This window comes from Musa acuminata, chromosome BXJ1-7 (genome assembly GCF_036884655.1).
Source record: "Musa acuminata AAA Group cultivar baxijiao chromosome BXJ1-7, Cavendish_Baxijiao_AAA, whole genome shotgun sequence".
Classification (NCBI taxonomy): domain Eukaryota; kingdom Viridiplantae; phylum Streptophyta; class Magnoliopsida; order Zingiberales; family Musaceae; genus Musa; species Musa acuminata.
The window spans coordinates 4,443,508-4,464,329 of NC_088333.1; the positions used below are offsets into that span (position 1 = coordinate 4,443,508).

Consider the following 20,822-nt stretch of genomic DNA (forward strand, 5'->3'; position numbering starts at 1 on the left):
TATTCCTATGATATTAGACCATCTTAGTGCCAAAAATGATAGGGGAAAAAGTCATTAATGTTCTGGTCAACTCGATGTGGTCCGAACCCATATGCGTAAGGTTGTTCAAGATGCCTCCAAGATGAAAACATTAAGCTCATGAGTTGCCACCTGCATGAAGACCATGGTCGGCTGAGGTTTCTCGACTCGATTCCTTCGATATCCAAGTTAGTAGCCGGAGATATATGAGTGTCTATGCGAGTAGTCAACAAAAGTAAGTCTCATTTTCATTATATTGAAGACGAGCTTTTATACCTAGTCATAAAAGGATAAAATATTTTATAAAATATTATGTGATGAGGTAACCTCTAATTGCCTACATTAGGCTTTCCTTAGCCTCTTATCCATGTAGGGTGACAAGCAATAATCACTACCTAGGATCCTTGTTCATGTGGATAGATGGGTGGAGGATGTCCTTTGTTTTCTCCTTTTTATCTTAGACACTATGTGACAGTTACATATTAGATGAGGATTAGCAAATAACGTAGTGCCTATCATTTATCTCTTCTCCCACGTGAGACTCTTGCCAGAGAGATCCGAAGTATAACGTCTAGTTCTTCATCTAATATGTTAAGCTTAATCACCGGGGATCCCCTCGAGCAGAGGGGAGGTCAGGCTTCCATCTGCGTATCGCATCGAAGGAGAGGCCCATGGGTCGGACTTCCATGATGTGCAGAACTACTGGTTTAAGAATTGTGCAAGTGAGCCATTTAGATCCACTTATTTACTCGATTTAGATCATCGCATATTTGTTCTCTGTCAGCGGCAGATGTCTGAGGAGAGAAACAGGGAATTGTGGGAGCTTTTGACGATGTTCTTCCCAATCTCACAGGATACATATAGCATGAGTTCAGATGATACAGCTCAGATCCAAAGAACTCAAGCTCCCATGCATGAGCAGATCATCAACGAAAGCATGATATGATATTAAGCTCTCACGCGGAGCAAATTATCGAATGGACAGACGTTGGGAAAATGCATTTGGATGGAACTTGTAGGGAAGAACACTTACTGCCAACATAAACTCGGCACAGAGACGATGACACAGCGTATCAGAAATCTCAAGATGTGTTCAGCGAACTGCAGACACCTGCATGTGCACGCATCCTCATGGCTGGACATGCATCGAATTCTCCACGTAAATAGTCATTGAGCCACACAAGAATCCAATTTCTGCTCTTTCACGGACTGCTTGATGAGACGGAGAGTCGGGTGGAGAGAGACAGAGACGGTCAAAGGGACCTTCCGCACTCGCTGTGGTGGAAGGCGCGACGCAACCACCGACAGGTTTGCGCGCCGCTCAGCCTTTATTTTTGCTTTACTCAGCCTTAGAAAAGGAGGATTGAGGAATCTGCTACACGTTGTCGCTTCGCCATCCCTCAGCGGTAGAGCGCCCCCACTTGGGCAATCAAATGCGAGGAATCAACATGAGGATGGCATCGACTTCACCAAATGTTACCGCAAGTAGTTTGATTTCTCTTCTCTTCGTTCTCAGTGTTTCACACGCACATCTGTAACCCATCTACCATGGCAAGGCCTTTTACTTGTTGCTCTCTCTCTCTCTCTCGATCCAGAGGTGGTTGGAGAGAGGCCATTGTACAAGGACGAAGAGCTCGGGCAGGTTTGCTTTCCCTGCATTATTGCTGCTCTCCATGTACCTCTTTCTGGATTTCTCCTTAAATACTAGGAAGTACCCATGTGAACCTTGTTACTAAAAGGTTGACGAAAGAAAAAGCTGAGGTGGGGAAGGAGGAAGGCACGGGGCCGCCGTGGTCATGGCGGGGACCATCCTGGCCATGGAGAAATGTCCAAACTCGGGCGGCGACTCCATTACAAGAAGCTGCGGAATCGAATTGGTGATGGAACAGCGATCATTTTGTTTACCTCTTCGCATCAGAATGTTGGAATCTTGAAGGACGGGGAAAAAAAAAGGTCTTTTTGAGGCTGAAATCTTCGCGAAGTGGGATCAACCAAATGAACGACGCATAACGCGGTGTGCACCGTGGAATTCTCGTCTTCTACCGCCTCCGCTCCTTCTCCTCTTCAATAAAAATCTTATCTTGTATTTTTTCCTTCTTCTTGGGGAGATGAATAACAGCACATTGGGTTTAGATTAGTTTATTTGGTTCTCTCCATGTTCAATCATTGTTGGAATTTCGATTATATAGATTGGAGGTTCTCGGATTGGTGGTGCAGGGGAGGGAGGTGGGAGAAATGGGGAGCATCGGCAGCGAGGAGCCGGCGCAGTGGGAGAAGGCGGAGGGCGGTGGCACTGTTGGGGAGGAGGAGAGGATACTGGTTTCGGTGAGGCTGAGGCCGCTCAATGCCAAGGAGTTGGAGCGCAATGACACCTCGGATTGGGAGTGCATTGATCGCACCACCGTCGTCTTCAAGAACAACCTCCCCGACCGATCCATGTATCCGACAGCCTATACTTTTGGTGAGTGCTTTCCAATTGCTTTAACTTTGTTTTCCTGTTTTATTGTCCATTCTTGCTCTGGTAATGCGGATGAGAACGAACGGATACTGCATGTCCTAAATGAATTGGATAATGTTTCGGAAATCGATTGCATCTGACTAAGCTTCTTCTTAACAATGTGGTGATTCTTGATGCTCAAGAAAATTCTGGTCTTGTTAACACACACACACACCAAGCAAGATGCTTCTCTAGGATATAAAATTGTTTTATAGCAACAACGAATATTGCTTCATATTAATAATATCATATTTTTGAACTTATAATACCTCTGTCTCACCATCTATCAAGGAGATACAATTCATGTTGAACATCTCTGTCCAGGTAATGTACTTGGCTCTGTCACTCAGGAGCAGCATGCCAAGAACATGTTTTCTCTTTCTTGGCAATGCTAAAAGATGTATCTAAATATTTGATTGGGCTTTTCTCAAAATCTAGAATTAGAAAAAAGTATATGTTCTTCTTTCTTACTGTTAAGATATTTTCCATCTAAACTTTGTTTTCTTCTTGGTCGATAGACAGAGTTTTCGGGTCAAAGTGCGGCACAAGGGATGTGTACGAGGAAGGAGCCAAGGAAGTTGCTCTTTCTGTTGTAAGTGGAATTAATGGTATGAAACTTCTCTCTCTAATACCTTACAAAGATTAATCCATCTATTTATTTGGCCATTAATAACAGGCACCTGATTGCTACTGTGTTATCATGAGCTAATTTATGCTGCATGTGTTTTGTTTCAGCAACTATATTTGCCTATGGGCAAACTAACAGCGGAAAGACATACACAATGACAGGGATAACCGAGTATAGTGTAGCAGATATCTATGACCACATAAAGAGGGTATCCTCTGATCGTTATCTTCTAGTAAAAGATGAGCTTCTGTATATTTTTTGCATGTTCATTTCATAAGGGGAGATTATTCGGATTTCACAGAATGAGGAGAGAGAATTCATTCTAAAATTCTCAGCTATGGAGATATACAATGAAGTGGTTAGGGATCTCCTCAGTATGGATGGTTCCCCTCTTAGGCTACTTGACGATCCAGAGGTAAAGGAGTGTTCTTACTAGATGTTTCAGTAATCTGTATTTTCCATAATCTTATTAGTTATGCTTCATAGAGAGGAACTATAGTGGAGAAACTTACAGAGGAAACTCTGAGGGATGAGAACCACCTCAAGGAGCTTCTTTCCACATGTGAAGGTGCAATGCTGTATGCCTGATGATCGTGCATAATTTCTTACTGAACTCTGTACATTTACTGTATCGCATTTTCTAGTGCAGCACAAAGACAGACAGGGGAAACCTCCCTAAATGAAATGAGCTCACGATCACATCAGATACTCAGATTGGTTTGATTCTTTGACCAGATTAATATAAATTATCATACTCCATTTTGATGGAACTTTTGGAACTAACCCATTTTTTTTTGTCTATCCTTGTAGACAATTGAAAGTTCTGCTCGAGAGCTTCTGAATAGGAACAGCTCAAGCACTCTTGCAGCCACCGTGGTAGAATTTTTTTCTTAAGAAATCAGTTATATCATTTTTGTTCCACATGACAACACAGTTTGACTATTTTCTTCGGACAGAATTTTGTTGATCTTGCAGGGAGTGAACGAGCATCTCAAACTGGTGCTAGACTGAAGGAAGGCTGCCACATTAATCGAAGCTTGCTTACCCTTGGAACTGTCATACGCAAGCTAAGGTTGTTGAATATTACTGTGCATTGGCAATCATTCAAGTTTGTAATATTTAGTTCTTGTTAACAAGATTCTTTAAAGATATGTTTCATGTACCTTGTTTTGGATAAATGAATTTCAAAACCTAAGATACCAAGACACTGTTTTAATTGTGTCCTCCACAAAAAAGCTTCAGATAAAAGCTGAAATTTGCTTCTACTCTTTCTTTTATTGCACTTCTTTTTCCTAGTAGCTTGCATGAGACATTCTGCTGCCACTAGTACAAGTTCATAGCTATTGCTGTCAGCAACATGTCATCTCTCTCTATATATACAATACATCTATATGTACATGTACATACAAGTTTACAAGTATTCTTTGGTTAGGAGAAGTCTGATGTTAGTTTTATATCCAATTGACCAGTCGTTTACCATTTGTTAGTTAAATGTAAATGCACATATACATGTGGTTAGGACTTAGGAGAAAGTTGTTGTTGGTTATATTTGGTTGATGAGTTGCTTTCGTATCTTCCAACAGTGCATATATCCCAGAGGGTGTATGTACCATAAAGAGATTTTAGATTTCTCCACAGTTGATTTGCTTTTGGCCTCAACTAGCTGAATAGTAATGTTTTGTTCTTCGGTACATTATTTTTGCATGTATTTCAGCTTTCATTACATGATCTTGATACAGCAAGGGAAGAAATGGGCACATTCCATATCGAGATTCAAAATTGACACGCATACTGCAGTCTTCCTTGGGAGGTAATTCAAGAACAGCTATTATCTGTACAATGAGCCCTGCACGAAACCACATCGAGCAGTCCAGGAATACCCTTCTATTTGCAAGCTGTGCAAAACAAGTAGTTACAAATGCACAGGTCAATGTAGTGATGTCTGATAAGGCATTGGTTAAGCATCTACAAAGAGAAGTTTTCAGATTGGAGAGTGAACTGAAATATCCAGGATCGGCCTCCTGTTCTTCTCATTTTGAAGCCCTAAGGGATAAAGACGCTCAGATTGAAAAGGTCATAAAAAAAATTCTAGTTCAGCTATTTATGCAATTCAAATAAAGTTAATGAACAGTAGTCTACTCTCCTCCACTGATTGTTTGAGTATAAGATTCATAGACTATATTGATTCCTTTTTCTTAGAGAAAATATTCCTTATGAATTCTGAACATGTGGCCTTTTTTGTTTCCTCTTTTAGATGGAGCGAGAAATCAAGGAGCTGATACAGCAAAGAGATCTTGCTCAATCTCAACTCAAAGATTTGCTTGCCACTGTAGATGATGATCAAGCTTCAAGTCAATGGGTACAGCCCTTGAATATGTGTATTGAAGTTCATATTTCATAACTTGTCATTTGTCTTTGCTGAAGTTTGTTTTCCTTTTTATAGCATGAACTGAGTCACGCCTCTGTATCACATGTGCACAATATGCCTGAGGATGTATGTTCCATTTCTGGAACATCAGGTATTGCATATCAAAGTTCAGAGTTTGGCTCTATAAGTTTTGATGCACCACATCAAAGCAACAATGAATATCATGTAGAGCTTTCTGATAAACTGGACATAGTTCCAGATATCTCACCTAGGCACTCAGTCAGCAGTTCTTTGTCTACTGGAATGATCTTACAGCAGACAAGGGACAAAAGTTTTGAAGCCTCATCAAACGATTTTGAAGACCATTACAGGGAAGTTAGGTGTATTGAGATACATGCTTTAGGCACAAATAGAATTGAGGAGTTCAATCCACCATTGATTGAAGAAAGTGATGATCTACCATCTCAGACTGATTTAGACAAGCTTGAAGATACTGGACCACAATCTGTAAGTTATGCATTTCTAAGACCTGAAACGGAGCAATCAGTGAAGGGCATATCAGAGACAATTGATGATTTCATAAAAACATGTCTTGATGATATGTCTCCATGGCCCACAATGCCAAAAATAATGACTTTCAGGGAGTTGCCACTAACTAGAAGCAGAAGTTGCAGGGCAAGCCTTATGACTACTTCATCCTCTTTTTGGACTGAAGAGGCAGAGCAGCATGACGGGAGACCACCTACGAACTTCTTGAATGAGTTTCCTGTCAGCCTTGGCTGGATTCCAAGAAAAATTTCTGTGCCATTGAATGATATAAAAAATGAGGCACACTCATTTGAAGGATCCCAGAATACGGAAGAGCCTATTCCTAGTCATGTCATTGAAGACCAGAATATTAGGATTGTTCCTGAAGAGGATATTACCAATGTCAGTAACTTTTTTTCAGGAGTGGTTCAGATGGCTCAGAGCCAGCATCAAAAGGAACTTACTGATGATCAGGTGTGACTTCTCTTCTCTATAGCGAGATATATCTTTAATTGTGTGTTTGTATAGATATCCTTTCTATGACACTGAATGCCAACAAAAGTCTTGTCCTTGACAATCACCTGCCTACAGTATTCTCACTGATTTTAGCTAATATATATTTGATATGTGGTCTTATGCACATTCACGAGTATGATAAGGTAATCCTAATCATGGGAATTTGGATGACACATTCTCCTTTGAATCCATCATCAGCATCAAATAACTACTAATATAAATGGCAGGGAGCTCTTACCAGCAGCAGTCTTCCTCTTTTGATCCCAAATGTGGATCTAAAAGTAGATGGTCTGTCTTGGATCTGAAGAATGTATGCAAAACATGCTGTGACAGTGAAATGATTAGGAAGTTCAAATTTTATAGAGTTTTCTTATTTATGGATCAAGTGGAAGAACAAAGCAGTTTTATGGCACAGAAAACAATTTCATTCAGTTAATATATATAAAAGAATCAAATTATGTTAACTTTTATATGCTTGAATAAATGAAGATAAACAGTTTTGATAGCAGTAGAAATGACCTAGAAGATATTACAACCACAAATCCATTTGACATGGTTTCATTTTGTGTTTAAAATTATCAAATTTCACAAATTCCCTTTGTACAAATATCTATATCCTTTTTCTTTTCTTCTTTGTTAAGGCAATATTTCTGTATCTTTATGAGCTATAGATTATGTCCATGTGCTAGTCTACTATATGGAGGAATTAATTAATAATGAATTAGTAAGTTTGAGACCTAAATCCTATTGCTTGGATATTAGATCAACTCTGTTTATATGTATTTATCAACTTGTACATTTATGTATGTGTATGTTTGAAAAAAAAATATTCCTCATATTATGGGTATGTATAAATTCGTAAATAAGTAGAGGGCATTACGGGTGGTTAAGGATGGGGATCAAATCTGGCTTGAATAGTAGATGCATCCCATCGATATATGTTTAAATGAATGCATGTGCATATATGTACCTATATAGCATAATTCTTATTTTGTTGCTATGAATGCCATTCTTGACATCCTGTTGTGTGTTTTCTCCAATGGGTAACTATAATAGTAGACTTATCAACATGAGTGTAAAAAGTAAAAAATATTTATATGCAGAGTGGGACACAAAGAATTACAGAAAGGAATTGTTTACCCATGAAAAACAAATGCTCTACATGAACAAAGGAGACAGCAAACTTTCACTAATTGTCCCAATGATGTGGATGTATGGCTGAGTTGAGATCCATCATTGAACTCATCTTTGTTAGCAGCATCTGAAGTTTAACTAACTCATGCATGGACAAGAAAAAATAATAATAATTTCCCTTCGGTGCATTTCAGGCCTTTTACAGTGTGATACTGGTCATGCAAATCAAATGGCATCCTTTTTTATCCAAAATTTAACGATTTAACAATCTTAAATTGCAATTGAAATTGCCTGCTGATATTTCATCACATGCCCAATCAGTTTAATACTGTTCTTATCACCGAGTTTTTGTGTGTTGTCTGATTTTAGGAGACTCAATGGGCCCAAGTTGAAGAATTCGAAGTTGAGAAAACTGTAAAGGATGTTGGAGTAGACTCAGTATTGTATTCTATTGAATCTCCTTCGAGATGGCCAATAGAGTTTCAGAGAAAGCAGCAGGAGATAATTGAACTTTGGCATGGTTGCAATGTTTCCTTAGTCCACAGGACTTACTTTTTCCTACTTTTCAAAGGTGATCCATCCGACTCCTTCTACTTGGAAGTGGAGAATAGAAGGCTGTCCTTTCTAAGAAACACTTCTCTTCCTGAGCATTCTAACATGATAGTGGCTGAAGATGGTCGTACCATTATGTCCTCCTCAAGGTGCAACCATGTTAAAGTTTCCTCTTTTTCCTTTATTAAAATAGCATATTTTTAAACTCAAATATTAGATGTTATGATCAGATTATCATAATCTTTATATTATTTAGAAAGTGTATCTGAAAGTTTGCAATTTGACAGCTTGAGATATCTTCGTCGCGAAAGGCAAATGCTGTACAGGCAACTGCAGAAAAAGTTATCCCTAGAAGAAAGGATCACAATCTATTCCAAGTGGAGAATTGCTCTCAACACGAAACAGAGGAGCCTGCAGCTGGCCCAGCTTGTCTGGACAAAAACTGACATGCCACATGTCAGGGAGAGTGCATCGCTTGTAGCCAAGTTGATTGGATTTCAGGAGCAAGGGGAGGCCCTCAAGGAGATGTTTGGACTCAGTTTCATACCACAGCAAACTAACCATAGATCCTTCGGCTTCACATACAGGAAGTCTTTGCTCATGTGAGGAATACGTTCATATAGTTCTCAAGGCAGTAAGTCTGCAGAACTGCCTATCATGATTTGACATCAACTTATTCACATCTCTTTTTTCCTCTTTTCCCAGTGTGTGTATTCTTATGATTCTTTAATTATCAATTCTCCATAGAATTTCTTACAAATTTACTGCATTTACCTGGATGATGAAAAGAACTTCTGTTCTTGCATGCCACTCATGTATCATTTACAAGGCTATTACCAGTCCTGGCTTGTTCTTTTACATTTCTATTTCCATGTGCATGCTCCATTCTTCATATTTTCTCATATTCTAGGTGGTTCTATGCTGATTCTTCATGTATCATTCTTGTTGCTTAGAAATAAAACTCAAGGTATCTCAATGTGTTTTGTATGAGGATTTAACCCACTGTTCTCAGATAGAATCTTTTTGGAGCTAGTCAACAATGTAATTTTATTGTAATCTCCATGCTATAATACTTCCTTAAAGCATTACTGCAAAGGTATACATTAACTTGTCGGCTAGCAAAACATTTCAAGTAGCTTGCAATATCCTTACCAGAAGAGAAAGGGCTTGCCATATACCTTTGCATGGATTTGTAACCTGTCTCATTTTGCTTAGCTATGTTGTTAGCCTAATCATAAGCAACATAAAGTTAAACCAGTGACTTAGCCGAACATTGTACAATTTGGACAAGCCTCAAGAGAGCTTAAGAGATTTGGCATAGGGAGTCTGTTCAAATCTGGAAAAGAACTTGAATGGTTATAAACTTGGGAAAACACTTCAAGAATCAAAATGATACAGTATCTGTTATACTAGAGAACTCATGTGAGTAGGGATAGAGAAGGCAAGAGCAACTACTGCAAAAGCAAATCTAGAATGAAGATGATGATATCATAGCATCGGTTTGACTTCCTAGAACATAATGACTTACCAAAGATGGCTTAGATGTTGTGGACCAAAATAATAAATTCCAAGAGAACTGTCACCATGTTGTCATACTTAAATTGGTTGCCACTGATTAAAGCTGGATATAGGCTGTATTCTTATAGCTAAACCATGCAGGCAGAGAGAGAGAGAGAGAGAGAGAGAGAGAGAGAGAGAGAGAGAGAAGCTGTGACCAGCACATGCACCACATTACCAACAGTATGAGACATAAATCAGCAGGCCATATGACTGGTCTCCAGCTTGAGAATCTAACAGTGTTGTCTGCCTCCCTTTTTTGACGGGGCTACCACTTGAATTGTTCACATAGTTTTTACAACCCGTGAGAAACTTCACCATATAACTCCTTATCTGAGGTAAATTGCATAACACACCTTTCATGCCAACATCCAAGCTGGCAAGAAGACCCTTGACAATTTTTTTCCAGGCTTCTGTTGAACTATTCTTGTCTATACCAATTATTCTGATCCTGAATCATACCTAACTAAGATTTCCTTATCCCAAATGCTACTAGTTAAGTGCTCGATTTGTGGTCTGATATCTCAGTGGCCAAAAGGAAGCAGCTCAGACATTAAGAAAACCAAAGTTCCCATTTATCCTTTTAGTTATAGATAAATATATCATTACAAGTCTTAGATCATAACTTGGCACAGAAAGGGAAGCATTTTTTAGGTTGATGTCTCATTAGCTTGTTTCAGATTATGTTTCCACAAGACACAGACTGCTTATGCGGTATCTTAAATTGACATAGTTTTTCAATGCTTAGATCACCTTAGTCTAATTTTTTTGAAGTGATATCTGATTGCTAGCATCAGTAAAATTTTCTTATATGGTTCGGCAACTGTGAGGATTTAATGCTGTAGAATGCCCACAGAAAACCAGTGCTGCATCCTTTATTCCTAGCTATATCTGAAACTTGAGAACCGCAAAGCAGTGGCTTTTGCGCTCTCGGTAAGGTCATTTGTACATCAACACACCGCATGCACGTTTTGACAATTCAAATTCAAGCAACTGCAAGACATGGTTGCAATACTTTTCTTCTAAATCAACCATAAATACTTTCAAGAAATCTCTCCTTTCTTATGGCACTATCTTATGTCCTTTTAGTATTTTGGTTACATCTGACTTGATGAATAAGTTCTGATGGTTACATATTTACTTTGATGTTCAAATAAATTCTTTAATTAAACAGGTTAGGATCCAGAACATGGTAAAACTAATCCAAAGCAGACTTCTCATCAAAGATTAGTTTGGAAAATACATCTTACAGAATTATACCCCATGTATGTTGTTCATGCTCTGATACAGTCAAGTTTAAAATAGTTCCTCTAGTTTTCTCCCTTTTTTCTGATTTAATTTCTTTTCTTTCACACATCTTATTTGTCCTTTACATTTCTGCCCATGTTTAAATTATGTTCAGCAGCACAAAATTAGGGGAAACAAAAAGAGATTGATGATTGGGATAAATTTGTTTTTTTGTTGCTGTTATAAGCTTCATAAATAGAATTACAACTGAAGCACTTGGCTGATTGAACCCTGTGGATTCTGCACACACAAGCTTCCACGACTCTGCAGTTACTGCCACTAGTAAATAGTATTTGGAGTAGCAGTGCTACTCAGATTGTTTGATCTCATCCATAAAGTCAACTAAGCTATAGCAAGCATAGAGAGGACTTTCAAATGATGTGAGAAGTCAATGGTGGAAGGAGTCGTTGGTCTAAAAGTCAAGGCAAAAGAACAGAAAACGTGTGGAACTTTGCAGAGTGCAACCTCTCAGGGCCTGTGATCTCATAATAAATCTTTTGCCTGCCTGAAAGAGAGAGGAGGAGGAAGAAGAAGAAGAAGAAATGGAAAGGCAACCAATTGCATCCACTGGATCCAAAGGAAACAAGTGGAAGCTTGCTTTACCTTCTTCTCTTTGGCTGGGGATTTGACTGAGCCTTGGTTTTGTAATGGTAATGAAGACTCCAACCCATGGTTTGACTTAGAATTGTTTAGCTTTCTTTGGAGCATGAAACTGATCCCACCTACTGGTTGAATGCAGGTTCATTTAGAATTGGTTCTCTTCTCAGTGGAAGCTTTCCAGTCAACACCTAGAAGATTATTCTATGCAGGCACCAGTCTTTTTTGTGCAGCAATTCAGATGCTGGCCATCACCACACCACACCACCACACAAATCTTGTTCTGCCAAAGCAAATTCTGGATTCCTGAACAGTCTGTGTGACCTGTTCTTCCAATGCTTGCTTTTAGCACCACAAACACCAACTTCAAGAAGGTGAGCTTGCTCAAATGGACCTGCAAATTTGGAGCTGGTCTTAAAAAAATCTCTACCAGAGAAGGTGATCAGCATTAGCATTCAAGTGGATGATTGTATCATCTCTAAGATTCTTGGAAAGCTATGTTCCACACAGAGATTTGCTCCAAGGATGATAACTTGATGATCAGGGAATAGAAGCCAAGAAGGAAAAAGTAAAAGATGATGACACTAGGGAAGATAAAGTTGGCAAGCTTAAAGTGAAAGGCCACCTATTCAAAGTTGCATCACCTTCAAGACTACTACATGCATCTCCATCAATTGCCATCAGCTCCTCCAATAAAGAAAAAAGCAAGCAAAGAAAAAGAAAAGACCACTTAGTAATGCTATTTTCCTTTCAGTTTTTTTCCTTTTTCTCATGATGGCTTTGCATTATTCTCGCAGCCATCCTGCAATAATGTCAATGGTGCTAATCCAGCATGGTGTGTAAACAGATAATGTAAAAGAAGACATACTATATATTATATATATTTCTTTTCTTATTAGGTATCATTTTATATTGATTTACTGCGGCGTCAGTGTGCCGTAATAACCGCGAGTTTGCGCACTCGGCGACACGCAGTGTTTCGGGAGCGATTTCGGCACCCCGAACCGAGAATTCCTCCATCCCCCGCTCCCACTCGTTTCGTCGAACACTCTTCTCAGCCATCCCACTTCCGACACGTCCCCATATGACGTCACCGTACTGAGAGTTGATAGTGTTGTACAGGTCGTTTGCTGCGGGGGGTGTTGTGGCAGATCGGTTTGAAACGGGACCGGAAGAAACAAAACCAGGTCGGTCCGTCTTCCCATCTGACTCAGCCGGGCTCGGTTTCTTACAAATCGGTCCCTGGAGGAAGTCAGGGTGTCATTCTACCCCACGCTTTCGAGGAAGCCGTTTAATTGCGATCCCTTCCTTCCTCTCCCTTCTTCCTCGTGTTCTCTCTCTCGACTGCCGCCTCTTTGACCCCCCTCTCTTCTCGCGATTGGAACCAATCCGAACCCTAGCGAGATAGAAGACGAGTCTGCAGAGGAGAGGGAGCGGCGGTGGGCAGGGCCATGGGGCAGTGCTACGGCAAGAACGTCTCTGCCGCCGAGGACGGCGACGCCGGTCGACATCGGGATCCCCAGACCTCGGTCAACGGCGGACCGAGGGTCGGCTCCCCGGCGCCCCCAACCCCGCAGCGGAAGGGTCGGAGCGGCGCCGCCACGCCCGTCCGCTCCTCCGCCAGCGCCAGCGCGTGGCCCAGCCCGCACCCGCAAGGATCCGCCAGCCCCCTCCCCGACGGGATCTCCCCATCGCCGGCGAGGTCAACCCCGCGGCGATTCTTCCGCCGGCCGTTCCCGCCGCCGTCCCCGGCGAAGCATATAATGGCCGCCCTCGTGAAGCGCCAGGGCCCGCCGAAGCCTAAGGAAGGGCCGATCCCCGAGGACGGGACTGGGGAGGTGGAGAGGCCGCTGGATAAGAGCTTCGGGTACGGCAAGAACTTCGGGGCCAAGTATGAACTAGGGAAGGAGGTTGGAAGGGGGCATTTTGGGCACACGTGCTTGGCCACTGCCAAGAAAGGCGAGATCAAGGGTCAGCTTGTCGCCGTCAAGATTATCTCCAAAGCAAAGGTGCGGTGGGATGTCCAAGGAGGACATTTTTTGGTTCACTCTTATCCCGTCTCTACCCTTAGTGGTTCTTTAACAATCGCCAACTATTTACTGCCAAATGATATATTCCGAATTATATAATTTATTAGGTCCAGCATGGTTATCTCTTCCTCATCATTTTTGTTTGTTGGTTCATTTTAGGATAGTGGTTCAGAGTCTTCAACAAAACTAATGAGTCAATTATCCCATTAGGTCGGACGACAATATGACTATTGATAGATTGCTTCTTAACTTAAAATTAGTCTCTTCTATTTTGTTTTCCTTTTTCGTTTTTGTCCTCTTTTTTTTTTTTGGTGTGGGCGGGTGAGTTCGGGGAGGGGAAGGGTGCCGAAGAGTTGTGCCTGCTTGCATGGCATGAATGTTGTATATTCTGTGACAAGAATTAAGAAACAGCATGGCAGTGAGCTATAGAGGCTCTAAGATCAGTTATGGTTTGCCATTGACTCATTAATAATGAAATAGCAATTCGTGCTTTCTTTTGATGACATTTCACCCTTATATGGTTTTAAGCATGTATGTAAACCATGTACTCATTGTTTACTTGCACACAGGATATATCGCATTCTCACTTCTGATTAGTTAGAATTTCCAGTGTATGAATCTTAGTGACAACCAACGATTTGCAGAAGGTGAGATGCTTTATCAAAATGCTTCTATACTTGATAGGATTTTTTTGGTCATTGGCTCAAGAAATGGAAGAACATAACTAAATCCTCTGGTACAATCATCGAGTCACTGTATAATATAACCATCTACTATTTCATCTAATAAATGTGCATGTCCACACTCACTAACGTATTATGAACACTCTAGAAAAGCTAACATGTTTGTGCAAGCAATGTGTACTACAAAAAGTATGATAGTTGCCCTAAATGGATTGATTAGATGGGTGACAATTTATCTTAGTTTGCAGCGATTTCTGGAAAAATGAAATCAGAAAGACTATGTGATGCAAAGCACCTGCATGCATGGCAGTGTGTCAAATTAGTGGTTTCAACTTGAATTCCTAGAGTTTCAGTGGGATGCAATAGTAGTAAAATGCAGTTTGATAAGATGCATTAATAATTTTATCAAAAAATTGTCGTGGTCAGTTACATTCATTTCACTGTATGCATATAGATATCCATTGAAGTGCCTAGATGTGAGGATCATTTATATTGAAGTTATTTAGATAAATTTTTTGCTGTTTTCCTTATTCTAGTGATCTCAAATCTAATTGTTTTACCTTCTAAAGGGAAGGGGGAAAGTAGGAGGCTATTTGTTTCAAGGAGTAAACAAATTTATTGACTTCATATTTGTTGGGAAGAGGAATTCAGTCATTATTAGTAGCTGCTCCCCCACAATTTTCTCAAATGATTTAAATATTGGTCCGATAACAACTTCAATGATTTGTTGGATCAATATGGTATTAGTATACCTACCTGTACTACCTAGTATAATTGAATAAAATAATGAAAAATAAACATATACTTTATCAGTACGGAGTTATACATGTCAATACGACTATTTGATTGATATATATTGGCCATACTGATATTTCAATTTTTGGTTCTACTAGGACAAGTAACACCAAGTTTGTGTTTGAATTAAATAGTTCCATTGACATCCAATTGTGACTGGCTGCCACATTGAATGAATAAAAAAATGGCCAAAGCTAGCATAAGTGAAAATTTTGCATCAGCTTGGAGCAATTTTTTCATTTATAGACAAAAGGGATATATTATGCCTTGCTTCACATCTACATATTGGTGATCTGAGTATTGGCATTTTCTGAGTCTATATTTAGAACTCGACTCATGCCTAGCATAATAAGATGATCACCCGTGCTGCATACTGGTTTTTAATTTGACCATGTGGTTAGCTTACCTTTTTTTTTGGTTACAGATGACAACACCAATTTCAATTGAAGATGTTCGTAGGGAGGTCAAAATCCTGAAATCTTTGTCTGGCCATAAAAATCTTGTCAAGTTTTATGATGCATGTGAGGATGCACTTAACGTCTACATAGTCATGGAGTATGTCTTCTTAATTTTCTTCTCATTGTTTTAATGACTTTCGTAATATTAGGAATATAATTACCTGCTCTACACTCTCTGATATTTGTTCCTTGTTATTCTAGGTTGGATTGATTGATTCTCTGCTGTCCTGTAAATACTGTTAAAATATGCATATTGCATCCCACTTAGTATGACTTATTGATAAATGAGAATCCTTTTCAAGATTAATAAAAGAAAAGGTTTCTCCATGATAAATGACGATGATATGTACATTATACATTTTGGTGTTCTGGTGTGACAATCCTACTATCTCTTTCTTTTCCTTTTTTCCAGATTATGTGAAGGTGGAGAATTATTAGATAGAATTCTATCCAGGTTTTTCTTTGAGATCATTAACAACTCTTTGATGTTTCTTATTCATACATTAACTTTTTTATTGAAATCCTTATTTCTTGTGTTTTCAAGAGGTGGAAGGTACTTGGAGGAGGATGCAAAGGCTATTGTTGTTCAAATTCTCAGTGTAGTTGCCTTTTGTCATCTTCAAGGTGTTGTACATCGCGATCTAAAGCCAGAGGTCTATATCACCAACTACTAAGTTATTGCAGCATATGCTATTTTCTGCAGTAACTATTTCTCTCATTCTTTCTTAACAATTTTTTTCTATGCTGCTGATGTTTTTCTATTGTTGATGACAGAATTTTCTTTTCGCTACGAAAGATGAAAATTCACCAATGAAGTTGATTGATTTTGGTCTTTCTGATTTTATTAAACCAGGTGAGCATTTGCCAATTACATGTAATTTTGTGCTTATCTGTTATCCTTTATTGTCAATTTAGTCACTCCAGACATGAAGATATGCAGCTATTCTGGAATCATCAGATTTTGGTTATATTAAAATTTTAATTTTATCAGAGTCACATGTTGTGATTGTTTTAGATTTTATTATATAAAGTCCTCTGAAAAGCAGCATTTAGATTTGGTGATATTCTGCTGTCGTTTCTGGTCTTATGAAATGAGTTTACTTTTCAATGGACATTATGATCATGTATAAGAATTTGATGCAATAAAAGCCTTATATTTTTTTTTCAGCTTTTATGCATAGACATAGCACATAGAGATAAAAATGTTGCATAAGCAGATATCATACGAGTAATGGGAGGAAAACAGATTGGTTAAAAAGGAATGGAACTATGTGTAGGCCCATGATCAAAATAAATGTATACAAGTAGAAAAAGGACAAATCTTACTATGAACATCAGATAAAAGGATCATATCTTTTTAATGGCTAGTCTGTGAACACACACACACACACACACACACACACACACACACATATATATATATATATATATATATATATATATATATAAGAGGATCAGAATGGAAGGTGGTTGAAGCGTTAGCTGTACAGAAGTGTTTTCTGGCTCTAGCTTTCTGATCATATATATTTCTTTCTTATTTGGTCACTGATCACATCTGAATTTTATTAACTTCACAATATTGTACCACCTATTGCAACCAGAATTGTTAGGAGTAGGTCTGAAGTGGGTGCTTCATACTTTTATAAGATCAACCTGCCTAACTTGATGAAATGCTGAATCAGTTGATATGGGGACTGGGACAGTGGGAAGGGGACTATAGCTTGTGGCTGGACCATCCTCTGAATTTGTTTCAAAGAAGAATATAAATGAGAATAAGGATGAAAAAACTATTCTTAAACAGAGATGTCATGGAGAGAAGGGATACTAACTGGGAAATTAACCTGGTTGTGTAACCTAGTAGTTGAATATCCCATGGCCCTGTCTAACCTGGCATCTCTAGTACATTTGTCTCTCAAACTGCTCAATTTTTTTTATTTCGGACATTCTCTTTTGTCACTATTTTTTACTTTGGCATGTTCCATCCTATTATGGTTGATATTTAGTAAAAAAATTATTTATGATTGTGCAGAAGAAAGACTAAATGATATTGTTGGAAGTGCATACTACGTTGCTCCTGAAGTCCTACATAGATCATACAGTACAGAGGCAGATATCTGGAGTATTGGTGTTATAGCGTATATTTTGCTGTGTGGTAGTAGACCTTTCTGGGCAAGGACAGAATCGGGAATTTTTCGTTCTGTGCTGAGAGCTGATCCCAACTTTGATGATTCACCATGGCCAGATGTTTCTTGTGAAGCTAAAGATTTTGTGAAAAGACTTCTAAATAAGGATTACAGAAAAAGAATGACAGCTGCACAGGCTTTGAGTAAGTTGTACTCCTCACTACTTATAATTTGATTTCATTAACAAAGAGACAGTATTGTTCTACATATTAGCTCATTGTTAGTCCTTATGTTTGTAGCTTCACTTTTTTCCACTCGATATCAGATTAAGCTTAGCTAGTTTTTGAGGTTTTGAGCTATAGTCAATTTCTGAAAAGTAACCTTTGCTTCTTTGATGGCAGCGCACCCTTGGTTGAGAGATGAACAACGGCAAATTCCTCTGGACATGCTGATATTTAAGTTAATCAAGTCATATCTACGTGCCACACCTCTCAAACGAGCTGCATTAAAGGTATATGTGAATATGTACCAAGAATTTGATAGCTCTATCGTCTCTTTGTTTGTTTACTTCTTACAGATGCATCTGAAAAAAAAAAAGAGTTCTTTCTTATACCTAGGATTTTTATTCTGGATTACCATTATACAAGCAAAAAATTAACCTGATATGTAAAAATGTAGATATGTAATTTGTTCAGGTCAAAGATCACTTTGTATATTCATGACACACTGTCTGTTCTATTGCATGTGGCCTATTTTCCCTTCTTACTGTTCACTTTCTCCAACTGAAAATAAGCCAGTTATGACTTGATTGCCAAAGGAGGAAAAAATGTGTTTTCTACCTTAATTAGCGACAAGGCAAGATTGCAGTTTGGAACTTCTCATGTTGTATTTTGAGGATCAATTAGGGATAACACATCTTGAAAGTAAAAAAGAAGAAACTTTCCTAGTCAAATGCATGAAAGCTAAGAACTGAATGTTAAATAGTAGCCTTTAAGAATACCAGCATACTATGATTGTGAAAACACGAGAAGAATTAGAATAAAATGCCTATTACAATGCAGTAACCATACACATCATTATACCAGTCATCATGTGACTATTTAATCTATATAAACTGCACATATGAGCATGTAGACACGTGAAAGTATCCTAGGATTTCATCATGTGGCCATATGCAGTAAAGTTATCTGAGAGGAATCGTGATGGTGGCGAAAAAAGGCAACATGCAGAGGAAGAACATTAGGTCAAGGTGAAAAGAAGAGACTATTGGACAGAAGCCGTAATATGTGAAAGTCACCAGCTATGAAGAAAAAGAGGAATAACAGGACAGCATCAGGAAGATGTGTGGGAGGATGAGATTTGTAAATGGAAAAGTATGGATTGGAAGTGCCCATAATTTAGACAATGGATGAGATGAGGGCTACAAACTGGTAAGTAGTTAATAGGAGTTCCACAAAAGCAGATATAGCATTTTGATCATTCAATGGTCAAAGTCATTTCAGCTGTACATGACAGTGTTTGTTCTATGCATCGACCACATAGGGGCACACAGATGAACAAATGTTGCAACTTTGTTGTTTTGTTAATGGATGCCCTATTTATTCTCAGTTCTTCATCCTTCTGCAAGATTTGTGACATTTTAGGTATACACACGTAGATGCATCTATATATTTACCTATATATGCATGTTGACCTCAGTCTGACCATGCTAGTGGATTTTGTGATATATTTAATAATTTTATATTCTTCTGTACCTCTTTTGCAGGCGCTATCTAAAGGTTTAACAGAGGACGAGCTATTTTATCTAAGATTTCAGTTTAATTTGTTACAACCAAATAAAGATGGACACATATTCCTTGAAAACTTTCGGATGGTCAGTATGCCCTTTTTTGTTTCTTAAACATATCGGTAGAACAGCATTTGGTAGAAGGAAATGTAATAGCTGAGAGTTTTTTTTCCCGATATACTATATACATGATTCTTTTCTTCAATCTATGTGCATTTGGTGCAGGCACTAATGCAAAATGCAACGGAAGCAATGAGGGAGTCTAGGGTTACAGACATACTAAATGCGGTGAGGCATCCATTCTTCTGCTATTCAATTAGGATTGGTCTATTCTCTAAAAGGCACCATTATTGTTTATGAATTCTAACTTTTTTATTTTTTCTTGAGGGACTCTCATGTTCTTCATTGTTACAAAATACAGTTAATAACATGTTTCGAAAGCTGTCTCATCTTATAGATCACTATCAGATGCACAAAAAAATTATACTGGAAATAATAAAGGATGCATTTGTCATGCCATTTAATGTCGCCTTCAGTTTTTACTGAAAATATCAGTTATATTTAGTAATGTATGATCGGAAATCCAGTTGGAGCCACTCTCATATCGATGGATGGATTTTGAGGAATTCTGTGCTGCTGCAATCAGCCCCTATCATCTTGAAGCTTTGGAAGGTTGGGAACAGCTAGCCAGTAGAGCTTTCGAGCATTTTGAACGGGAGGGAAACAGAGTCATCTCTGTTGAGGAACTGGCACAGGTACCAAGTCATATAATAAGCTTTCTGTTTATATTTCCAATTGACTCTAACGTATCCTTATGTCCATAGGAACTGAATATTCCCCCGACGTCTTATTCTTTTCTGAAAGACTGGATTAGACCAGAGGACGGGAAGCTCAACGTTCTCGGATACACCAGATATTTACATGGTGTCACTATACGCAGCTCAAACACAAGACATCGCTAGATTCGGTGACCATTGTTGTAGATCTCTAATATTTGATCCATTAAATATAGAGCATGTCATTTTCACCATTTCTTTTCCTTCTTTGTTATCTTTTTTTTTTCTTCTCCTTTTCAACTTGACATAGTAGCTTCTTAGAGTGCATTACAAAAAGATGGTCCACTGCATGATGCTCCTACCAATATGATGCTTCAAGGGGGTCAATGCATGAAGTCTTGTTCTTCCCAGTGAGTAAAGGGAAACAGAGAGATGATGATGGTCTTGAAGATTCAACTTGGGACGGGCAATCTTATCATCCATTCTATA

The 20,822-nt window shown here is 38.8% G+C and overlaps 2 protein-coding genes across 4 annotated transcripts; both read left to right on the forward strand.

Annotated features, from left to right (window-relative positions):
• The first annotated feature begins 1,287 nt into the window (after window positions 1-1,287).
• Window positions 1,288-9,099, forward strand: LOC135582127 (kinesin-like protein KIN-7J). Of its 2 annotated transcripts, none has more exons than XM_065191052.1 (15): window positions 1,288-1,660; window positions 1,758-2,101; window positions 2,236-2,479; window positions 3,034-3,123; window positions 3,251-3,351; window positions 3,445-3,558; window positions 3,630-3,711; window positions 3,793-3,860; window positions 3,954-4,019; window positions 4,100-4,215; window positions 4,883-5,216; window positions 5,398-5,502; window positions 5,587-6,513; window positions 8,059-8,390; window positions 8,529-9,099. In XM_065191052.1, exons 3-15 carry the CDS (start codon window positions 2,254-2,256, stop codon window positions 8,845-8,847), a joined length of 2,880 nt encoding a protein of 959 aa, XP_065047124.1. In that variant the 5' UTR covers window positions 1,288-1,660; window positions 1,758-2,101; window positions 2,236-2,253; the 3' UTR covers window positions 8,848-9,099. The 2 variants fall into 2 exon arrangements, with proteins under 2 accessions (XP_065047124.1, XP_065047125.1); XM_065191053.1 differs by having other exon boundaries at window positions 1,758-2,032.
• A 3,860-nt stretch (window positions 9,100-12,959) lies between these two features.
• On the forward strand, window positions 12,960-20,822 carry LOC135678347 (CDPK-related kinase 3-like). Of its 2 annotated transcripts, XM_065191054.1 has the most exons (11): window positions 12,960-13,691; window positions 15,615-15,745; window positions 16,061-16,102; window positions 16,193-16,301; window positions 16,423-16,501; window positions 17,678-17,974; window positions 18,173-18,282; window positions 19,537-19,644; window positions 19,783-19,845; window positions 20,145-20,312; window positions 20,382-20,822. In XM_065191054.1, the coding sequence occupies exons 1-11, from the start codon at window positions 13,134-13,136 to the stop codon at window positions 20,517-20,519; spliced, it is 1,803 nt and encodes a 600-aa protein (XP_065047126.1). In that variant the 5' UTR covers window positions 12,960-13,133; the 3' UTR covers window positions 20,520-20,822. The 2 variants fall into 2 exon arrangements, with proteins under 2 accessions (XP_065047126.1, XP_065047127.1); XM_065191055.1 differs by lacking the exon at window positions 16,061-16,102.

Coding starts and splice junctions, on each gene's coding strand:
- LOC135582127 (XM_065191052.1), top strand. CDS start 2,254: ATGGGGAGCATCGGCAGCGAGGAGCCGGCGCAGTGGGAGAAGGCGGAG. Junction 5,217..5,397: donor AAGACGCTCAGATTGAAAAG/GTCATAAAAAAA, acceptor TTCCTCTTTTAG/ATGGAGCGAGAAATCAAGGA. Junction 5,503..5,586: donor ATCAAGCTTCAAGTCAATGG/GTACAGCCCTTG, acceptor TCCTTTTTATAG/CATGAACTGAGTCACGCCTC.
- LOC135678347 (XM_065191054.1), top strand. CDS start 13,134: ATGGGGCAGTGCTACGGCAAGAACGTCTCTGCCGCCGAGGACGGCGAC. Junction 13,692..15,614: donor AGATTATCTCCAAAGCAAAG/GTGCGGTGGGAT, acceptor TTTTGGTTACAG/ATGACAACACCAATTTCAAT. Junction 15,746..16,060: donor AACGTCTACATAGTCATGGA/GTATGTCTTCTT, acceptor CCTTTTTTCCAG/ATTATGTGAAGGTGGAGAAT.